This window comes from Pelodiscus sinensis, chromosome 4 (genome assembly GCF_049634645.1).
Source record: "Pelodiscus sinensis isolate JC-2024 chromosome 4, ASM4963464v1, whole genome shotgun sequence".
NCBI classification, from domain to species: domain Eukaryota; kingdom Metazoa; phylum Chordata; order Testudines; family Trionychidae; genus Pelodiscus; species Pelodiscus sinensis.
Genome location: NC_134714.1, coordinates 65,190,906 through 65,210,294, shown reverse-complemented (window position 1 = coordinate 65,210,294; position 19,389 = coordinate 65,190,906). Strand labels below are relative to the sequence as shown.

Genomic DNA, 19,389 nt, shown 5'->3' with positions numbered 1-19,389 from the left:
GAGAGCACTGCTGTGACTCCGTCTTCTGCCGAGGATGGTAGAGAAGGAACTGAGGGGAACCCATGCCGCATGCGCAGCTACCGGACTAAAACAGTGTGAGATGGTGACTGTGAATGTGCGATGCGGGAAGGCACTGCTAGGCAAAAATCTCCGAGTGCACCCACAGAGACACCACTCGAAGGAGAAAGGCACAAATGGTGGGAGAACAGCACAGGAGAAAGATCTGGCGGGATGAGAGGTATGTTGTTCTCAACTTAATCCTCAAAAGCATTAAGTGACGCAAGATGAGGATTAAGTGACGCAAGATGGGATGAAGATGGACAGCCCATGGTGGGTAAAGAACAGGTTAGGAACTATTTAGAAAAGCTAAATGTACACAAATCCATGGGTCCGGACTTAATGCATCCGAGGGTTCTGAGGGAGTTGGCAAATGTCATTGAGGAACCTTTGGCCATTATCTTTGAAAAGTCGTGGAGATCGGGAGAAATCCTGGATGATTGGAAAAAGGCAAATATAGTGCCCATCTTCAAAAAAGGGAAGAAGGACGATCCAGGGAACTGTAGGCCAGTCAGTCTTACCTCGGTTCCTGGAAAAATCATGGAAGGGATCCTTAAGGAATCCATTTTGAGACTCTTGGATGAGAGGAAAGTGATTAGGAATAGTCAGCATGGATTCACAAAGGGCAAGTCGTGCCTGACCAATCTGATTAGCTTCTATGATGAGGTAAGTGGCTCGGTGGACATGGGAAAGTCAGTGAATGTTATATACCTTGACATTAGCAAGGCTTTTGATACGGTCTCTCACAATATTCTTGCCAGCAAGTTAAGGGAATGTGGATTGGATAAATGGACGGTAAGATGGATAGAAAGATGGCTAGAAGGCCGGGCCCAGCGGGTAGTGATCAACGGCTCGATGTCAGGATGGTGGTCAGTTTCTAGCGGAGTGCCCCAAGGTTCGGTTCTAGGACCGGTTTTGTTCAATAGCTTTATTAATGACCTGGATGAGGGGATGGATTGCACCCTCAGCAAGTTTGCGGATGACACTAAGCTGGGGGGAGAAGTAGATAACGCTTAAGGGCAGAAATAGTGTCCAGAGTGACTTAGACAAATTGGAGGATTGGGCCACAAGAAATCTGATGAGGTGCAACAAGGACAAGTGCAGAGTCCTGCACTTGAGACGGAAGAATCCCAAGCATAGTTACAAGCTGGGGACCAACCAGTTAAGTAGTAGTTCTGCAGAAAAGGACCTGGGGGTTACAGTGGATGAGAAGCTGGATATGAGTCAACAGTGTGCCCTTGTAGCCAATAAGGCTAATGGCATATTAGGTTGCATTAGGAGGAGCATTGCCAGCAGATACAGAGGTGTCATTATTCATCTTTATTCGGCTTTGGTGAGGCCACATCTGGAGCATTGTGTCCAGTTCTGGGCCCCCCACTACAAAAAGGATGTGGATACATTGGAGAGGGTCCAGCAGAGGGCAACCAAAATGATTAGGGGGCTGGAGCATATGACTTATGAGGAGAGGCTGAGGGACTTGGGTCTGTTTAGTCTGCATAAGCAAAGAGTGAGGGGAGGTTTGATAGCAGCCTTCAACTTCCTGAAGGGAGGTTCCAAAGAGGATGGAGAGAGGCTGTTCTCAGTAGTGACAGATGGCAGAACAAGGAGCAACGATCTCAAGTTGTGGTGGGAGCGGTCCAGGTTGGATATTTCACTAGGAAGGTGGTGAAGCACTGGAATGGGTTACCTAGGGAAGTAGTGGAGTCTCCATCCCTAGAGGTGTTTAAGTCTCGACTTGACGAAGCCCTGGACAGGTTGATTTAGTTGGAATTGGTCCTGCCTAGAGCAGGGAGCTGTACTTGATGACTTTCTGAGGTCTCTTCCAGTTCTATGATTCTAGGGGGGTTTGAAGGCAACCGTGGGCTGGGAGGAGCTGGATTGGGCAGAAGATAGATGGTCTTTTCCTGAATCTCATACATTTGCCCTATCCCATGTCATAATAGGATTGGGAAGGCTGAACAGACAGTCTGGGGCTTGAATTTCTAATGTGCAACCCCAGAATATACACACAAGCATGTGAAGGGTGATGTGGGAGTCCTTCAAGCCATGCAACTTAGTGTCTGTCTTCTCCACAAACAGGGCCAGCTCATCAAAGGGGAGATCCTGCAGAGACTGCTATGCCTCAGGGGAGAGACCAGAGAGAAGCCAGGGTGCCTCCGCAAACAGACAGCTGAGGGTATATAATGGGTTGCTGTGACTGCTGCATCTGAGGCCTCTTGGAGCACTGCTCAAGCCATAGCTCCATCCTCCCTTAGGGCCCAAAACTCTTTCAAGTCCTCCTAAAGAGAAGAGTTGAACTTAGTGATAGCCTGCCACATGTTCATCTCATAGCAGGCTATGAGGGCCTGATTATTAGCCACTCGGAGCTGGAAGCTGAATAAATTTCATGCCCAAATAAATCCAGTCCCTTTGAGTCTTTATATTTTGGAGTTGACCTGGATTCGTCTTGCCTCTAATGGTGATTGACTGCCTCCATCACCAGAGAACTAGAGGCTGGATGGGAATAAAGGTACTCATGAGCTTTCGCTGGTACAAAGTTTTCGTGTTCTGCCAGCTTAGAAATGGAGGAAGGTGTTTGCCACAGGGTTATAGCGACTTTGGCCACTCCATCATGGAAGAGTAAAGCCACTCTGGCTGGAGTTGCCTGTCCCAGCACCCCAGAGGGTATCTTTTGGCTCAAGTTCCTTCACCTGAAGATTAAGGTTGGTGGTGACCCTCTTAAGGAATTTCTGTTGAGTCCAAGCATTGTCCAGGGTGACAACAAGAGAGGGCACTGCGATGGGCTGGTCCAGGGGAGGCTGAAGGCTGTTCCTCTACTTTGTGTGCCACCTGTAGGGTGGAAGCCCTTGAGGATTCTGGTGCCAAAAAGCATTTAGTGCTACTGATATAATGGCTACCAAGCGCGATACCTGGCATGACATGGGAAACCAACACAGGTTCCAGGGGTACCATTGGGACGGCAGGCTTGAGGACACTGAGCAGTCCGAGTCCATTGACCGTATCAGAGGCATTGGACAAGGCACCTGAGCCAGAGGCACTGAGGCTTGGTCCAAAGCCAGGCTGAAGGAGCATGTGATTGCACCACAGCAATTAATACTTTACTATTGATTCCCCTCCCCCATCCCAGTAATAAATTTCCAAAGCCTGGTTGAACATTTATTTTAATGTTATGCTTTCTCTCTCTCACACATACAGTCATTGAACAGTCCTGTACTGTTAGATTTCTACAAAAATATCAATTTGTCAAAAGCTGAAAAGAGGGAAAGATATACTTTAATATATAAAAGGAAAAAAGCTAAATTTGACATTACATTATATTCTTAAAAACATCTGTCTATTTACAAACATATCTAAAAAAATGAAGTTTCCAGGACTTGTGGTCTAATGAGAATGTGCTCCTTGCAGAGGTTTCTTTTGTTCTCCTGATTCCAAACCCCACTATTGTCTCTCAATAGTGTGCATAATTTCCAAAAGGTTTGTTCCAAACCTATTCATTTTGGGGCTATGGGTAGGAGGGGATTCGACATTCAAATTTGATAGTGAAATTAAAAGATGATATGTAAGGGCTAGGAAAATCAAAGCCTAATGACCTTTTCAAAGGGGTTTTGTTGCTAGGCAGAACCAGCCAAACACTTAACTTGGCCACGTGCCTATTGGTTCTTTTCATTTTGGGGTCTCTTCCTGCAGACTTTAGTGAGTTTTATGGCATCAAGCTTTCATCTCAACATTATCTTTTTGTTATAGCAAGAATTCCTGACTGCCAAACAGTACAACTGTAAATATGTATCTAGACATTTTCTATCACCTTGATGATAGCCAACAGACCCACAAGGCAGGTAGGGTTATTTTAAAAGAGTATTTGAGTGACTTTAATGCTATCTGTGTTCTATGAAATGAGAAAGGCATAATTTTCTTAATGTACAGATATGGATTAAAACTTTAACATGAAAATGAACAGCAGCCATTTTGGATCAAGAAGTGATGGGGGAATAGAGAGGAAATTTAGTGGTGTGTGTGTGTGTGTGTGTGTGTGTGTGTGGTACCTTCAGTGCAATGCTAGTGGCTGTTTCACACATAGCAAGAAGTTGAATTTAATGGCAAACCAAACTGTCTTGGGCAGAATGACAAGCAACTTCAGCCAGTTTAAAATACCCAGATCCAAATTCTCAGGTATATCTGGGGGACCAACATAGTTGCTGGGCCCTTGGACAAGGTACTTCAGGGGATGGCTCTGCTCTCCCGGAAGGGACAGGGCCCTGGGTGGAAGGGGTGGAGCTGGGGCAACTAGCCCTCAGAGATGCTTGGAGTGTGCCATGTGGCACTGCAGCAACAATTTAAAGAGCATGGAGCCGCAACTGTTGCCGTTACCACAGTAGCAGTGGTGGCAGCCAGGCCCTAGGGCAGATGTCCCCTTTGCCCCTTTTGCATCAGCAGGGCTGGGTACATCTGTGTAAAACTGGTGAAACTCTGCTGACATCAGTAAAGTTACTCCAGATTTATACTGATGCAAATGAGGTTTGAATCTAGCCTCTGAAGTCTAAGTAGGTGTAAACACGTATTTAGAGTTGTTCCCCTTTCTAAGGCATTGAACGATAGCTGTAAGGCTTTGCATGGTTCTTATGCTAACCTATCCCCTCTTCTTCAAACCTTTAGTGCAGGAAGATTAGCATTTATGACACAAAATGAGATTAAACTGTAAATTATACAAAGGCAACAGAAGCAATCTCCACCTATCCAACTGTTTTCAAACTCACCTTGTAGAAAGTAGAGACACCTCCATTACACAAAGTCTGGAGTAATTTTATGCATACCCATCTTAAGAACCATCTCTTTTCTTTGCAGCCCAAGATACAATTGTAACAAAGAAAAAGAACACCACATGGCATACGTACCCAGTGACACAGCTATTCCAGACACAAGTCCAGTAGCTGCAGTGTACTGAATAGGGAATACATTTGTACTAAATGTAGTTTGACACAGCTTCTGAATAGTGGAAGAACCTCACTTACAGCACTTGCAAGTGAAAGTCAGACACACAGGCTTAGCCTTGGTACTGGGAGAGATGAAAGTTTCTACATTAGTGCATCACAATAGGGGAAAGTGGGGAGAACTGGCAGCATGTGGAATCCCAACTGCCTCTGCTCAGGTATAAGAGCAGGGATTACATTCCTAAATACAATTATACAAGAAAGGCAAAATGTGCCATTTCCCAGTTTCTACAGATTTTTCACAGCAGTTATTTTTACTTTTTAGGAGCACCTAAGAATTATTTACAAACTAGGTAGGAAAAAAATCATTTATACACTCATTAACAAATGTCTCTTCTAGGCTGAAAATGTCATTCTTCAAGGAAACTATGAAAAGAAAAAATTTATACAAAAATATAAATATCTTTACAGTCTGCAGGCCCTTCACTTCCAACAGCTTAATTGTGAAGAGTAACTACACAGAATAAGTGGTGGCAGAAGAGAATAAAAATACATTTTGCTATTCAAATACTGCCCCTATTTCCCTGGTAATGAGCTTTTTTGTTTTGTTTTGCTATACACATCCTGCATAAATGCAATGAGCAAACTGAGTACCTGTCCTGAATTTGTAAAACAATGGATGGTTTGGAAGGACATGCACATGCACACATTTATTTTTATCTTCCAATCATCCTGAAAGGGTCACTTCCTGTAAATGAATTTCAGATGTGTATGTCTTTAAGAACCACGAGGAAGGGAGGAAAAAGGGAAGGAGAGGCGAAACGGAGACAAATGACACACAAACTACTTCAGTGATGCTTTTAAAGAATTAGCAATCTGATACCCAGATGGTTTTTTTCCTATCGGAATTTGTTCATTCTGGATGCGGTCTTATGCCAAGCATGCTCAAGGAAGAACATTGCATGGTATTATCTTTTTAAAATTAGCTAACTAAAAATACATCACTGGTTGTTGCAATTATCCAAACTCTGACTGGACTACAAAAATTTCCTTCTTTACCTTATGATGGGAGTTTAAGATTTAATATGGAAATGGTGTGGGCAGGAACTAATAGAAAGCCTAAGGAGGAAGAAAATTCTTTTGCACTGAAGAATGGAAATTTTTGACATTAGCATTTTGAGAAATCTATCCCTGATCTCCCTTTCTCCACTCAGGGCAACCAGTTTGAACAAACTTGCTCCAAATCTCCTTTACACAAGCTTATTACATTCTGTGGGCTCTGCACAAACTGCAGATGTGAGCAACCCTGCTTCTGCATAGATAGTTAATTTGGCTGGTACAAGAGCTAATATGCCTGATTTCTCCTCATCCAGAAACAACTGCATCTCTGGTAAGGTATGAATCTCTCAGTGGCCTGAGTCCATCAGACCTCTAATTTCATACTCTATCAAGGATCCACTGTTGGAAGAATACCATTTGCCCAGCAATGGTAATAAATCATATTGTTTTCTTTCTGGGAAAGGAACATCCAGAACACAGCAGTGAGGTAAAATTCATGGTAACATAATTAAAGTTTCATAGCATTGATTTCTCAGCTTGGGGCCTGCCCTCAGTCAGAAGAGTGCACTGATACCATATTTTCTTTACAGTGTACAGAAAACAAGTGTCTGAAGACACAAGATATTAAAACTCAAGACACCAACTCCTTTCATAGTCCACATTTGCTCCCAATTTTTCTTTCAGCCACTGAAAAATCCAAGCATTTATTTACTTGCAGAATTTGAAGGCAAGGTCCCAGTACTGTTCAATTTTGCGACCACAGAGGCTAATGTGGGCATTATTTTACTGTCCTGTTCTTCCTGGTCAGTTGCAGGTAATTTACTTTTTAAACCAATGGGTGCCAGTTTTGTAACTACAGGTGCCAACACTGGCATCACCTTGGTACTCTGCCCTTCTGAGTCTAATGGAAGATTTGCAATTTTTAACCCAAGTGGGGCCAGTTTGGGCATAGGCCTCCACAATGTGTCAGTATTACCAGCTTCTAGATTGGTTTTCATTTGCAGGATTGGAGGAGACACACTGGTCTCTGCCAAGGGATCTAAAGTTTTACCGTAACCACCATCAGTTACTGAGAGTTTGGCAAGTGGGTCCTTCATGTCAGAGCCTATCACTATCTTCAAAATATCTGCTTGAGATGAAGGTTCTGCTGAGTTCTTCTCACCATCCGTAAGGTCATCATCTTCTAGGTGAAGCAGGAGGGGGCTTATGGAGCCACTACTCTCGCGAACTTCAGAAAGGGCCTTGAAACTGCTACCCAAGTGACCGTACGGGAAGGAGGATCCATCTGCAGCAGCCAGGTCACTGGCAGCTCCCCTGCGAGTTTCAGAGTCTTCTGGGGAAAAGTCTGAACTCAGGGTATTGGGCAGCTCTGACATGCCAGAAGTGTCATCATTCAGCTGCTGATTGAGAAAGGCAATTTCGTTGAGAAGTGAAGTGAGGGTTTCATCAGTGTCATCACTCTCTTCAATGCTGCCCAGTAACTCACTTGGGTCTAGTTCTGCTTCCTCCATTGCAGAGGCTACTTTCCTCAGTTCCATTTCTATCCTGGACTCTTTGAGATCTTTAACTTGCAGCTTGCGGAATGGAAAATCCTTTGGCTTCAACCTTTCCCCTCCCTGATCAATCTCTTTCCTCCTCCCCTGGTTTCCAACACACTCTCCAATACAAAGCTTTTTAGCAAAGGACTCTGAAGAGTCTTTTACTGTAGGTACATTCCGAATCTGTGGAAAGCTGTTGTCTTTATTTTCAAGGAAAATTTCCGTGGGCCCTGTGGCACTTTTCCCATCTCCACAGCTGTCTCCAGGAGATGCCTTGTTTTTTTCTTCTGAAAGGATGTCCTCATTCTGCCTGTTTTCATGAGGTCCTGCTTTCAGGGACTGCTCAGATGTCTGGGCACCAGCACCTGGGGTTACATGAGAATTCTTGGTTCTATTCAGGCTTAAATTAACTCCCCCTTCAGCAGCCAGTGATGTCACATTGACAATTTTTGGCATCACGAATGAATCTTCACACTCTAAAAAACCAAACAAAGCAAAATCCATCAGGATCACTGATGACTGCAGCTGAAAACAATCCTCCTTCTCCCGTATCACCTCCCCCCAACAAAACCAACTCTATAAAGAGTTTAAAACATCTGCTTTAATACACGGATGTGAACTGGTTGTACTTTTTTTTTTTTAACTCTACAAACTTAATCAATACTACTCTGAAGAGTGAATCATTGAAATCACATGATGTCTATTATCTATCAGAATTTATTTTTAACTTGAACACATTTGAAAGATGTTCATTCCCCCTACGGCCTGATCTTGCAAACTCAGCTTAGTATCTTCTCCCTCTGCCAGTGCACAATTGGTAGCAGACAAAATTCAGCCCTCATTTATACCTGTGCAATCTTGTATCTTCAGGATATGTCCCGCAATAATGTGTGAAATTCCCCCTGCTTTCAGTAGACTAACACAAGTGAAACTGATTGGAACTTACCACAATTTTTTTTCTGGTGATGCACAAAACAGAAAATGCTTACACACTATCTCTTAGCTGTGCCAACTCTCCAGAAGTAAAAGCAATGTACTTATTCGTTTGCCCTGACATCAATAGCTATAACTACTATAGAGCAGGTCTGTCAAGTACAAAAGTGCCATTTCTACATTAATTTTTTAGAATTGTTACTTCATTCTATTAGTGTAATTATAGCCATCATACACTAAGTCACTCCTTTTCCAGAGCTTCTTCAGAGGAATTTTCTGAAGTAGGTTGGTGAAAGCTAGCTAATATCTACTCCCATCAAGAAATACTTACTATTTACACAGCAGTTTTTAGACTGTACACTAGAAAATTATGTTTCCTGCATATTTTGCCTCTCAGAATGATACTGCATATTTCAGAGACCTTCTGTGCTCATTTACTGGTAGCAAAAGAATTCGCAGATACAGTAGTCAGATTTTCCCTAGTCCTACATCTGAAATTGACCCTTTTCTTCTTAGCTCCATACACCCTATTACATGAGAAACTCCATTAAGATGGTGAATTGCCTCAACTTGGGAGTTCTATGCTCTGGATGACATGAAATGCTCCTAATATAAACATCCACTATCCTCTCCCTAAGTCCTGTTCACAATATTTCTTCAAATATTTCAGCTATAATAGCGTCAGATATAAGAGTACAAGATGGCTCAAATCTTAAGTGCTGTTGAATGAACAGGAGGTGAAAGAAATGCCCCCTCTACTCCAGCACATAATTGTACTGAGTGCTTCAAAACTGTGAAGGAAAGATGCAATGTTATTTACCATTCTGAAGAAAAGCTGACCCTAAATATTTTAAAGAGAACTTTTGATAGCCTCACACAAGGATTTGTGAATGGAGAACTTACCTGAAGCAAGTTCTGCAGCTGATCCAACAGGTGGGGGCCCTGGGTTACTTGCAATGGTTGGTAGTGCAATGGGAATAGCTGAGTTAGCGAGGATACCTTTCACTTGGACAGGAACAGTTGAGCACGGTAGCTGAATCATCACGGATGCAATACCTTATTCAGGAAGAAAAGCAATTTTTTTTTATGACAACTCAAAAATAGAAAATATAGCACAACACAACCATGCTGTATCTGGTAGTATACTACCATTTGAAAGTGGTCTAAGAAATGGCTATTTGATTGTTCTATTTCTAATAGAGATCAGCCACAGACTCACCTTCTACACAACATTACAGGTATTTTCCCCTTCTCTTTAATTTAGGAATAGTAACATTCAACAGATTCTATTTATCTAATGATAAAAACAAATAGCTCTATTGATTTGATTACCATTTTGGTTGTATAATCAAGTATCTCTGTTTTATGTAATAGGTATAGTGCAGTGAGAATCTACCCTAGTCAGTAAAGTTGTAAAATTACAGAAAGAATTCTATAAAGGATACTACTGGTGAAGCACATAATTTCTTACAAGGAAAATTGTATTTTATAAACTGAAGTGCATAAATGAACAGAGGGATAGATTCAATAACAATTTTTAAATGGGCTTAAATTGCAATAAGGGAGGTTTAGATTGGACATTAGGAAAAACTTCCTAACTGTCAGGCTTGTTAAGCACTGGAATAAATTGCCTAGGGAGGTTGTGGAATCTCCATCACTGGAGATATTTAAGAGCAGGTTGGATAGACATCTATCAGGGATGATCTAGATATATGGTGCTTGGTCCTGCCGTGAGGGCAGGGGACTGGACTTGATGACTTTTCGAGGTCCCTTCCAGTTTTAGTATTTTATGATTCTTCCAGTAAACCTGCTCTCATGTTAGCTTACCTGGCTGTGTTGTAACTGTGTTGCTAGCAACTTGAGGCTTTAGCTCAGCTTGCAGGAGTGTGGAAGGAACAGTGGCTACCTGTCCTGGCATCAGGGAACTCTTCAGTGTAAGCACCTGCCCTTGTGGAGTCATCACTAGGCTGGCAGTAGTTAACGTAACAGGAGAGGATGTGGTTTCCACTGCATAAAAATACAAATAAAAACCCCACACTGAAAGTGATATTTCTGACACTGCATGCTTTACAGCCTTTAACCAATAGATACTTACTAGCTGACAACAGCTCTCTTTTGAGTGAATATCAATATTAGTGTCCTCAGCCCACTTTGCTAATTAGAACAATTTTCTCAGCTAAAATCTGTTAGCAACTGGCAAGCTCGGTTTATCTTGATTTCCCCACATAGAAACCTCTGACCCCACTTATCCAATCACAGAGGAAGTTAATGTGATTTCTGTAAATTTCTAGACTTTCTTAAACTCTATCTTAAAATGTAAAACATACGTAACCGTAATATACAGAAACATTCTTGCTTTGATTCTTTACCTTGACTGTGTCTGAAATTAATACATTTATAGCAAAATGGCTATACACAGCAGGCTGCTACTCCCTTCCCCCACCAAGATATCCAATGATTATGGTTACATTTTACTCACTGGTATCCTTAGTAAAAGTTATGGACAGATCACAGGCAGTAAACAAAAATTAATGGCCCGTGTCCTGTAAAGAACTTGTATTATATAACCCTGACAATCTTGGGTGCTCTAAGACAGGGGACAGCTCAGGGGTGCTGCGGGTGCTCTGGGGAGGGGAGGAATGGTGCAGCTGGCAGGCTTTTTGTTTGGCTCTATATGGCTCCCCAGAACTTTGCAATGAAGCCCTTGACTTATAGGTGGAGGTGTAGCAAGGGGGGCTCTGCATGCTGCCCCCACGCTGAGCTCTGGCTCTGCTGCTTCTACTGGCTGGGAACTGCAGCCAATAGGAATTGCGGGAGGGGGAGTGTCTGCAGCTGGAGGAGTGCACAGAACGATTTAGCACACCTTTGCCTAAGGACATGCTGCTACTTCTGGGAAGCCCCCCTAAGTAAGTGCCACTCAGAGCTCTCATTTCTTCCTATGCCCCAACTTCCTTCTTCAGCCACGAGCCCCCTTTCACATTCAATCTCTTGACTAGTCACACAAGCCACTACAGAAATCATGAAGGTCACAGAAAGTCACAAAATCCATGACAGACTCACAGCCTTTCCAATGATATTTCCCGCCCCACCCCGTGTGAAAAGATCAAACATATCCCAACCTACCGGCAGCCTGGCCTCCTTTCCTCGCGAGTATTAATGGCTTCCCTCGCCTATTTGTCACAATCATTTGTCCCAACTCTTTGGAAGAAGTGGAGGATCCTTCTTGCTCTCTGCTGGGTTTCATGGTCACAACAGTCTCCTCTGGTTCAACTTGTTTCCTCTTCTTTTGTGCTTCTACCGCTTTCTGTTTGGCATAAATGTATTCTAACTTCTTCAGAACCACTTCTTCTGTCTTACCTACAAAAAAATTAACAGAGAGAGAGAGTCAAAATGTCCTCAGATTCTAATTGCTTCCAGGACTAAGAATTGGAATGGAACCATACAGAACCAGCAGGTTTACCCCAATGCAATGCATTGTCCAAAGAACAATCTACAGCGCATCACAGAAATAGGAAAATATATCTACTTTTACTCTCTTCAAGGAGAAAAAATAGATCTTAAAATTGGTCTTCAGCTTGTCTGCAGCTTTGATGGACAGAATTCAGACCTAATAACCAATGGCTCAGGGATGTGTCTCTTCCTGCTGGACAGGTTGCCAGTTGAGAACTTTTACTGCTACAATAAATACGGTGTTGGCCTTACCTACAAATACACTGACAGCTGGGGATGAGAGCATTATTTATTTAGCTATGAATGGGGATCCTTCATCTTACCCAAAGTTGTTCAGACTTGTAGATCTTACTATTCAAAGAAAGGAAATTTTAGAGTAAGCTTAATATTTCTTAGAACAATAAGATCCACAGACTATACAATGGAATTTTATCAACTGTCTGTAGGCACGTTGAGAATTTATTTAGCAATTTAGTTATATGATCAAAACTCATATAACTATACACAGGACAACAAAGTGGGTGAAGTAATATCTTTTTCTGGACATTCTCTATTGATGAGAACCACAAGCTTTGGAGCCCCAGAGAGCAGACCAACACAACTATAACCACACTACATATAACTGTGCACAGGCTGTCCCTCAAGTGACAGAGGTACTACAGAGTCAATACTATCATTTCAACTACAGCAAAAGACAAAGCTTACCTATCAGCTCTGAAGCATATTATAAAAAGCCAGGCTATCTTGCAGATTTTTTAAGAACAGTAGGTCTCTACCCACATATTGCATTTATGGAGTGTGACCAGAGTTTACTAAAACGGCAATTTTTTTGCCTCATATGGCTCAAGTATAAACCACCATATCCACCTAGACATGTAAGACTATGAAAAACACTCTCTCCTCCCTGCTTACAGCCAATTGATTACAAATATTGGGCCTGAATGCTTTACTGTTTTAGATTTGTCTAGATACATTTTTTGTGTTGAGAGAGAAGGACTTTAGTCCTATCAGCCATAACTTACAAAATATGAAGTTGGCTTTACATGCCTAAAATGACTATTGGAATCATACCAAGAACTAATTTATCAACATGGAATGTGCAGTACTTGTGTTCTCAGGACAGTACTAATTCCATACTCCATCTGGCTGATGCCGTTATCATCATAAAAGCCACTTGATAGACAGAAAGTATAGGGACAGACCCTTTGGAAGGCTGAAAGGATGCCATGAAAGGCATCAGCACCAGACTAATGTCCAAAGATCAAACCCTGTTTGGCTATTGAGGATATACAAGAAAGGCTCTTTGGACAAAACTCTGTTTCTGAAGGCAGTGAAATATTCTTCCCTTTGGATAGCTCCAGTGTACTGGACACTAGGATCCTAATGGTCGGCAGCAGGAAGGTATGTCCACATTTCCTTTACCTGTGGAGATGAAACAAAAGTAGTATGTCTCCTTAACAGAAGAGTTGTCTCCCTAAGCTAGTGGCTGACAGGTCTAAATGCTGTCCTCAAAGCTGCACGTGAGCTGAAGATCCACAGTAGAACCTGTGGCCCTTACTGCTTGAAGAAATAAATACTTTTCTGTGTTTATGACAATGTACTTTATACTATCACAAATACACCCCAACCCAAAAATCAGTCTTCTTTTCTTACAATCTGTGGGCCAGATTCTCAAAGGTATTTAATGAAAGTTAGGTCCCTAAGTATCTTTGAGGAGCTAATACTAAATCTTTTATCTGCACATTCTACCACTTATGTACCTATCCCCTAAGTGACACCCTAGTCCTTCCCAGCCCTGTAAGTCCTTTCTTTCACTCCTCTAACCACTATGGGTATGTCTACACTACCCCGCTAGTTCGAACTAGCGGGGTAATGTATGCATACCGCACTTGCTAATGAAGCCCGGGATTTGAATTTCCCGGGCTTCATTAGCATAAGCGGGGAGCCGCCATTTTTAAATCCCCGCTGCTTCGAACCCCGTGTAGCGCGGCTACACGGGGCTCGAACTAGGTACAGTGAACCCTCGCTACTTCGCGGTTCGACTATCGCGGATTCACGACTTCGCGGACTTTTTTCATTACATTATGTATATACGTGAATCCGCGATGGTCGAACCGCGAAGTAGCGGTTACCAAAACTTTAAAAAGCCTCCGGGGAAGCCGGCGGGGGGGCATCCCAGGCGCGCCTGGGCTGCTCCCCCGCCGGAGCCCCTCCGCGGCTTTCAAAGCCTCCGGGGAAGCCGGCGGGGGGGCATCCCAGGCGCGCCTGGGCTGCTCCCCCGCCGGAGCCCCTCCGCGGCTTTCAAAGCCTCCGGGGAAGCCGGCGGGGGGGCATCCCAGGCGCGCCTGGGCTGCTCCCCCGCCGGCTTCCCCGGAGGCTTTGAAAGCCGCGGAGGGGCTCCGGCGGGGGAGCAGCCCAGGCGCGCCTGGGATGCCCCCCCGCCGGCTTCCCCCGAGGCTTTGAAAGCCGCGGAGGGGCTCCGGCGGGGGAGCAGCCCAGGCGCGCCTGGGATGCCCCCCCGCCGGCTTCCCCCGAGGCTTTGAAAGCCGCGGAGGGGCTCCGGCGGGGGAGCAGCCCAGGCGCGCCTGGGATGCCCCCCCGCCGGCTTCCCCCGAGGCTTTGAAAGCCGCGGAGGGGCTCCGGCGGGGGAGCAGCCCAGGCGCGCCTGGGATGCCCCCCCGCCGGCTTCCCCGGAGGCTTTGAAAGCCGCGGAGGGGCTCCGGCGGGGGAGCAGCCCAGGCGCGCCTGGGATGCCCCCCCGCCGGCTTCCCCGGAGGCTTTGAAAGCCGCGGAGGGGCTCCGGCGGGGGAGCAGCCCAGGCGCGCCTGGGATGCCCCCCCGCCGGCTTCCCCCGAGGCTTTGAAAGCCGCGGAGGGGCTCCGGCGGGGGAGCAGCCCAGGCGCGCCTGGGATGCCCCCCCGCCGGCTTCCCCGGAGGCTTTGAAAGCCGCGGAGGGGCTCCGGCGGGGGAGCAGCCCAGGCGCGCCTGGGATGCCCCCCCCTGCCGGCTTCCCCGGAGGCTTTGAAAGCCGCGGAGGGGCTCCGGCGGGGGAGCAGCCCAGGCGCGCCTGGGATGCCCCCCCGCCGGCTTCCCCGGAGGCTTTGAAAGCCGCGGAGGGGCTCCGGCGGGGGAGCAGCCCAGGCGCGCCTGGGATGCCCCCCCGCCGGCTTCCCCGGAGGCTTTGAAAGCCGCGGAGGGGCTCCGGCGGGGGAGCAGCCCAGGCGCGCCTGGGATGCCCCCCCCCCCCGCCGGCTTCCCCCGAGGCTTTGAGGATCCTACTTCTACTTCGCGGATTTTCATCTATCGCGGTCGGGTTTGGAACCTATCTACCGCGATAAACGAGGGTTCACTGTAGTTCGGACTAGGGTCCTATTCCGAACTACCGGTACTCCTCGTGAAACGAGGTGTACCGGTAGTTCGGAATAGGCACCCTAGTCCGAACTACCTAGTTCGAGCCCCGTGTAGCCGCGCTACACGGGGTTCGAAGCAGCGGGGATTTAAAAATGGCGGCTCCCCGCTTATGCTAATGAAGCCCGGGAAATTCAAATCCCGGGCTTCATTAGCAAGTGCGGTATGCATACATTACCCTCCTAGTTCGAACTAGGAGGGTAGTGTAGACATACCCTATGTCCCCTTAAACCACCTCACCTGAAAGTGTGGATACTTTACGAATCAGACTGTCTTGTTTGCGAGTCAGTAAGTTCTTCTGCCCAATCAGTTTATCTGCCTGATCAGTCAGCCCCTGGATCTCTTCATAGGCCTAGAAGCATGTCAGAAACACCAGGTTAGAGACCAAGCTAACGCATACAACACAGAAATAAGTAGCTCTCCTTTCCCAGTCAAAACAGGCATTTTAAAAGTCTCCCTACAGACATTTTCCATCCATCAGAAAAACACCCAATCTTGATTTAAAAATTCTCAGTGATGGAGAATACATCATGATCCTTGGTAAATTGTTGTTGGTAAATAGTTGTTAATTATTCTTGCTGTTAAAAAGTAGGGTTGTGTAAGTATAATTGATTAATCGATAAGCTATGCTATCGACTTTACACATTTAAATGCAGAGATGCAGCAGGGGACCTACCGCTGCTGCGGCTCTGCATTTAAAACATACCACAAGCCAGGTAACCAGATAGCCCAGCTCAGTCCTGGCTTGCACAGGTCTGGGGCCAAACCACAGTGTCTCTCTGCATTTAAAACATAGCAGGAGCCAGGCGAGCAGGCAGCCCGGCTCAGTCCCAACTCACACCAGTCCAGGACCAAACTATGTTGCATCTCTGCATTTAAAATTTAATAGGAGGTAGGTGGGCAAGGCAGACGAGCTCCTACTTTTTAAATGCAGAGTCGCAGTGGGCTTAGGTCCCAGACCCAGTGCGACCCAGGACTGAGCCCTTTAGCGGCCTTCCCTTATCGACTAATTGTGTAGTCGATAAAAATTCTACTGACTACACCATTAGCAAACCACCCTCTTCTTAACATCCCTCTTAGAAAGTTATATTGTTTTTCCAATGTGATTGTCTTATTTAACTTTCCAATCATTGGATCATATTATCCTTTTCTCTCCAAGAATAAGAATTATGCAGGCATTTTAAGACTATACAGTACTCAATTCCCCACTTAACCTTTTCTTTATTAAACTAAATAGATTAATCTTCTTCAGTCTACCATTATAAAGCTCCTTTTCTAACCATTTTGACTTTAATCATTTCCATGGTTCCTCTCTGAATCCCATCCAATTTATCAGCATCCTTCTAGAACTGTGGACACCAGAATTGGACAATACTCCAGCTGCACTTTCACCTATGCTAAATACAGAGATAAAATAACTTCACTATCCTACTTCAGATTTTCTGTTTATGTATCCAAGCTCTTTTGGCCACAGTGTCACACTGGAAACTCATGTTCAGAGATTATCCACCACTTCTAAAACGTTTTCAGTCACTACTCCCCAGAATAGAGTTCCCCATCCCCTAAGTACGGCCTGAATTCTTTGCTACTAGACGTATACATTTACATTTAACCATATCAAACTGCATATTGTTTGCTTGCATCCAGTTTGCCAAGCGATCCGTATCACAGTGTCTCAGTGGCATGTCCTTTTCATTATTTACCACTGCTCCAATTTTTTTCTTACCTGCAATCTTCATCACTGATGATTTTGTTTTCTTCCAGGTCTTTAATAAAAATGTCAAGAACCAATCCCTGCAGAACCCCACTAGAAACAATGATTTGATGATAAGTCCCTACTTACAATTACATTTTAAGTCCTATCAGTTAGCCATCTTTTAATTCATTTAATGTGTGCCATGTTAATTTGACATCTAATTTTTTCAAACTGTCATGTAATACCAAATCAAATGCATTACAGAAGATCTACATATATTACATCAACACTTTTACCTTTACTGATCAAACTTGTAACCTCATCAAAAAGATATCTAATTTGACAGAATCTATTTTCCATAAACCTATGTCCAACAGGTAATTGGCAAAACCCTAGGAATGTAATATACAGATAAACGTAATTATTTATGGCTTTGATTACGTGCTGCTTGTTTCCTTTCATTTACAGTTTTCTATCTATATCCTATGTTGAAATAAAATATTTCACAAAGAATTTTATTTTCTTACCTTAGGGAGATCTGTCTTCATTGTATATTCAGACTGCCTCGCTGTCCAATTTAAAATTGCCAAGGCAATTACTTTCGAGCGTTAAATTCGCAAAGAAGCAGTGGAAGATAGGGGAGCGCATCCCATTAAACCCTAAAGTTTATCTCGAGTGAATTCATTTCTCCTCAAATTACTTTATTGTGAAACGATTGCATAGAGGAGAAAAGCATTTCTGCACTCACATCTAAAATATTTTTCATATCATTACACTGTTTTTCAGACCTGATGCCAGTTTGCCCCACATTAAAGGAATTTTTCTCCATATGATTTGAGCTGTAAAATACCTACTTGTTTTAGGATGTAGCACTTGGAGACCTTGGGGAGGCTATGCAGTCCCAGTGCTCTTTTTAGCTTTTCAAAAAGATCTCTCATTTCATTGCGACGTCGGCGTTCATTTGCTGTATGTGTTTGGCGGTAATGAGCAAAAGCCTCTGCCTCATTCTTCTGCTTTCTGCTCCAGAATTGGGGTTTCTATTGGAAAAGAATCCATGTGTTAGTTCTTCATTTGAAATTAACTGAGAGGGGAAAACGTCATCCTGACTTACACAGTCATTAAGACACATTTCTGTGTTAGTCATAACATTCCCTGATACAACTTCATTTATCTTCATGAAAAAGATTTCTAAAAATACAAAAACACTACAGGATGTAGAGAATATAATGAAAGGAGGCCAGAATGTCAGAGAGATCAGTTGAAGGTGAAAATCCAGCAACCATTTCCACTCAAAGGCATTCAGAAGAGAACAGCTTTTCATATATGGATACACTACAAGATGTATCTGGCATTGCCCAGGGCCGGGTCTGGCCTGGGGTAGCAGGGCTACACAGATTGCCTGCAGGCTTCTCCCAGGGGCCGAACCAAGGGAGTGGTGCAGGGGGCCACACAAGCTCAATCAGTGGTTGCTTCCTGGGGGCAGCCCAAGGGCAGCATGGGGCTGCTCTCCAAAGCTGGGATGCTTGCTGTAACCCTCTGGTCATTTGTGAGTTTATCTGTTCCCCATGTTTGCTTCCCCCCCCCAGTCATTCATAACTGCTCCTGAAATCACACAATTCCCTTTCCTTTTGGTAAGAATCACAGTCTAGGTGCATCCCACTGTCTTGGCACAACCAAACCCTGACCTTGCTTTATTTATCGTAAGAGGAAGCTGCCTACCAAATTTGGTAGTCCTAGCTCTTACTGTTTAGGAGGCGTTCTTGAACAAACGGATTCACAGGCAAACGGACAGACAGATGCACAAACTTTCTAAACCGTATAATAGGTTATATATCTTCACAGACATTTTGAAATACAAAGCTTGACTTATAATAAACAGTAAATTTGTTTGAACATGGAAGAATGGGAACAAGAAGGCACTTTAGAAAGGATTGTGTGCGCAAAGGGGAAGGTTAATAATAAGCAAATTAAACGTAAGAAAAAGGAGGTTACTCACCTTCCTGTAACTGATGTTCTTCGAGATGAGTGTCCCTGGGGGTGCTCCACATGAGGTGTTGAGTGCCTCAGCGCTTCCCGATGGATTTCTCTCAGCAATCTATCAGGGGCCGCGCATGCACGAGCCTCCCTCAGTACGATCACGCATGCATGGCCCCCCCTCCCTTCAGTTCCTTCCCTATCCGGAACCCGGCAAATAATGTATTATAGATGTTATCATAAGGGCATTCCGAAGTAGAGGGGAAGAAGGGAGGGTAGTGGAGCACCCCCAGGGACGCTCATCTCGAAGAATGTCAGTTACAGGAAGCTGAGTAATCTCCTTTCC

The 19,389-nt window shown here is 44.5% G+C and overlaps 1 protein-coding gene and 1 long non-coding RNA gene across 15 annotated transcripts in view; one reads left to right on the top strand and one right to left on the bottom strand.

Moving 5' to 3' along the window:
- The window catches only part of LOC142829132 (uncharacterized), a 217,553-nt gene extending 215,266 nt beyond the window's left edge, over nucleotides 1-2,287 (top strand). The window contains exon 4 of the long non-coding RNA XR_012903450.1: nucleotides 2,137-2,287. This is a non-coding gene — a long non-coding RNA (uncharacterized LOC142829132). The remainder of the gene's footprint in view (nucleotides 1-2,136) is intronic.
- Nucleotides 1-19,389, bottom strand: part of LOC102450239 (MAX gene-associated protein-like) — a 212,947-nt gene that overhangs the window by 119,169 nt on the left and 74,389 nt on the right. For 6 of the 14 annotated variants that reach the window (XM_075927173.1, XM_075927171.1, XM_075927172.1 and 3 more), the window contains 6 exons: nucleotides 17,924-18,106; nucleotides 15,614-15,725; nucleotides 11,639-11,872; nucleotides 10,343-10,522; nucleotides 9,419-9,571; nucleotides 3,201-8,058 (listed from right to left, as the gene is read on the bottom strand). The exons of 2 other annotated variants lie outside the window; for them this stretch is intronic. In XM_075927173.1, coding sequence (XP_075783288.1) covers nucleotides 6,749-8,058; nucleotides 9,419-9,571; nucleotides 10,343-10,522; nucleotides 11,639-11,872; nucleotides 15,614-15,725; nucleotides 17,924-18,106 — 2,172 coding nt within the window. In that variant the 3' untranslated portion in view covers nucleotides 3,201-6,748. 6 more of the 14 variants (XM_075927188.1, XM_075927174.1, XM_075927178.1 and 3 more) reach the window with 5 other exon arrangements.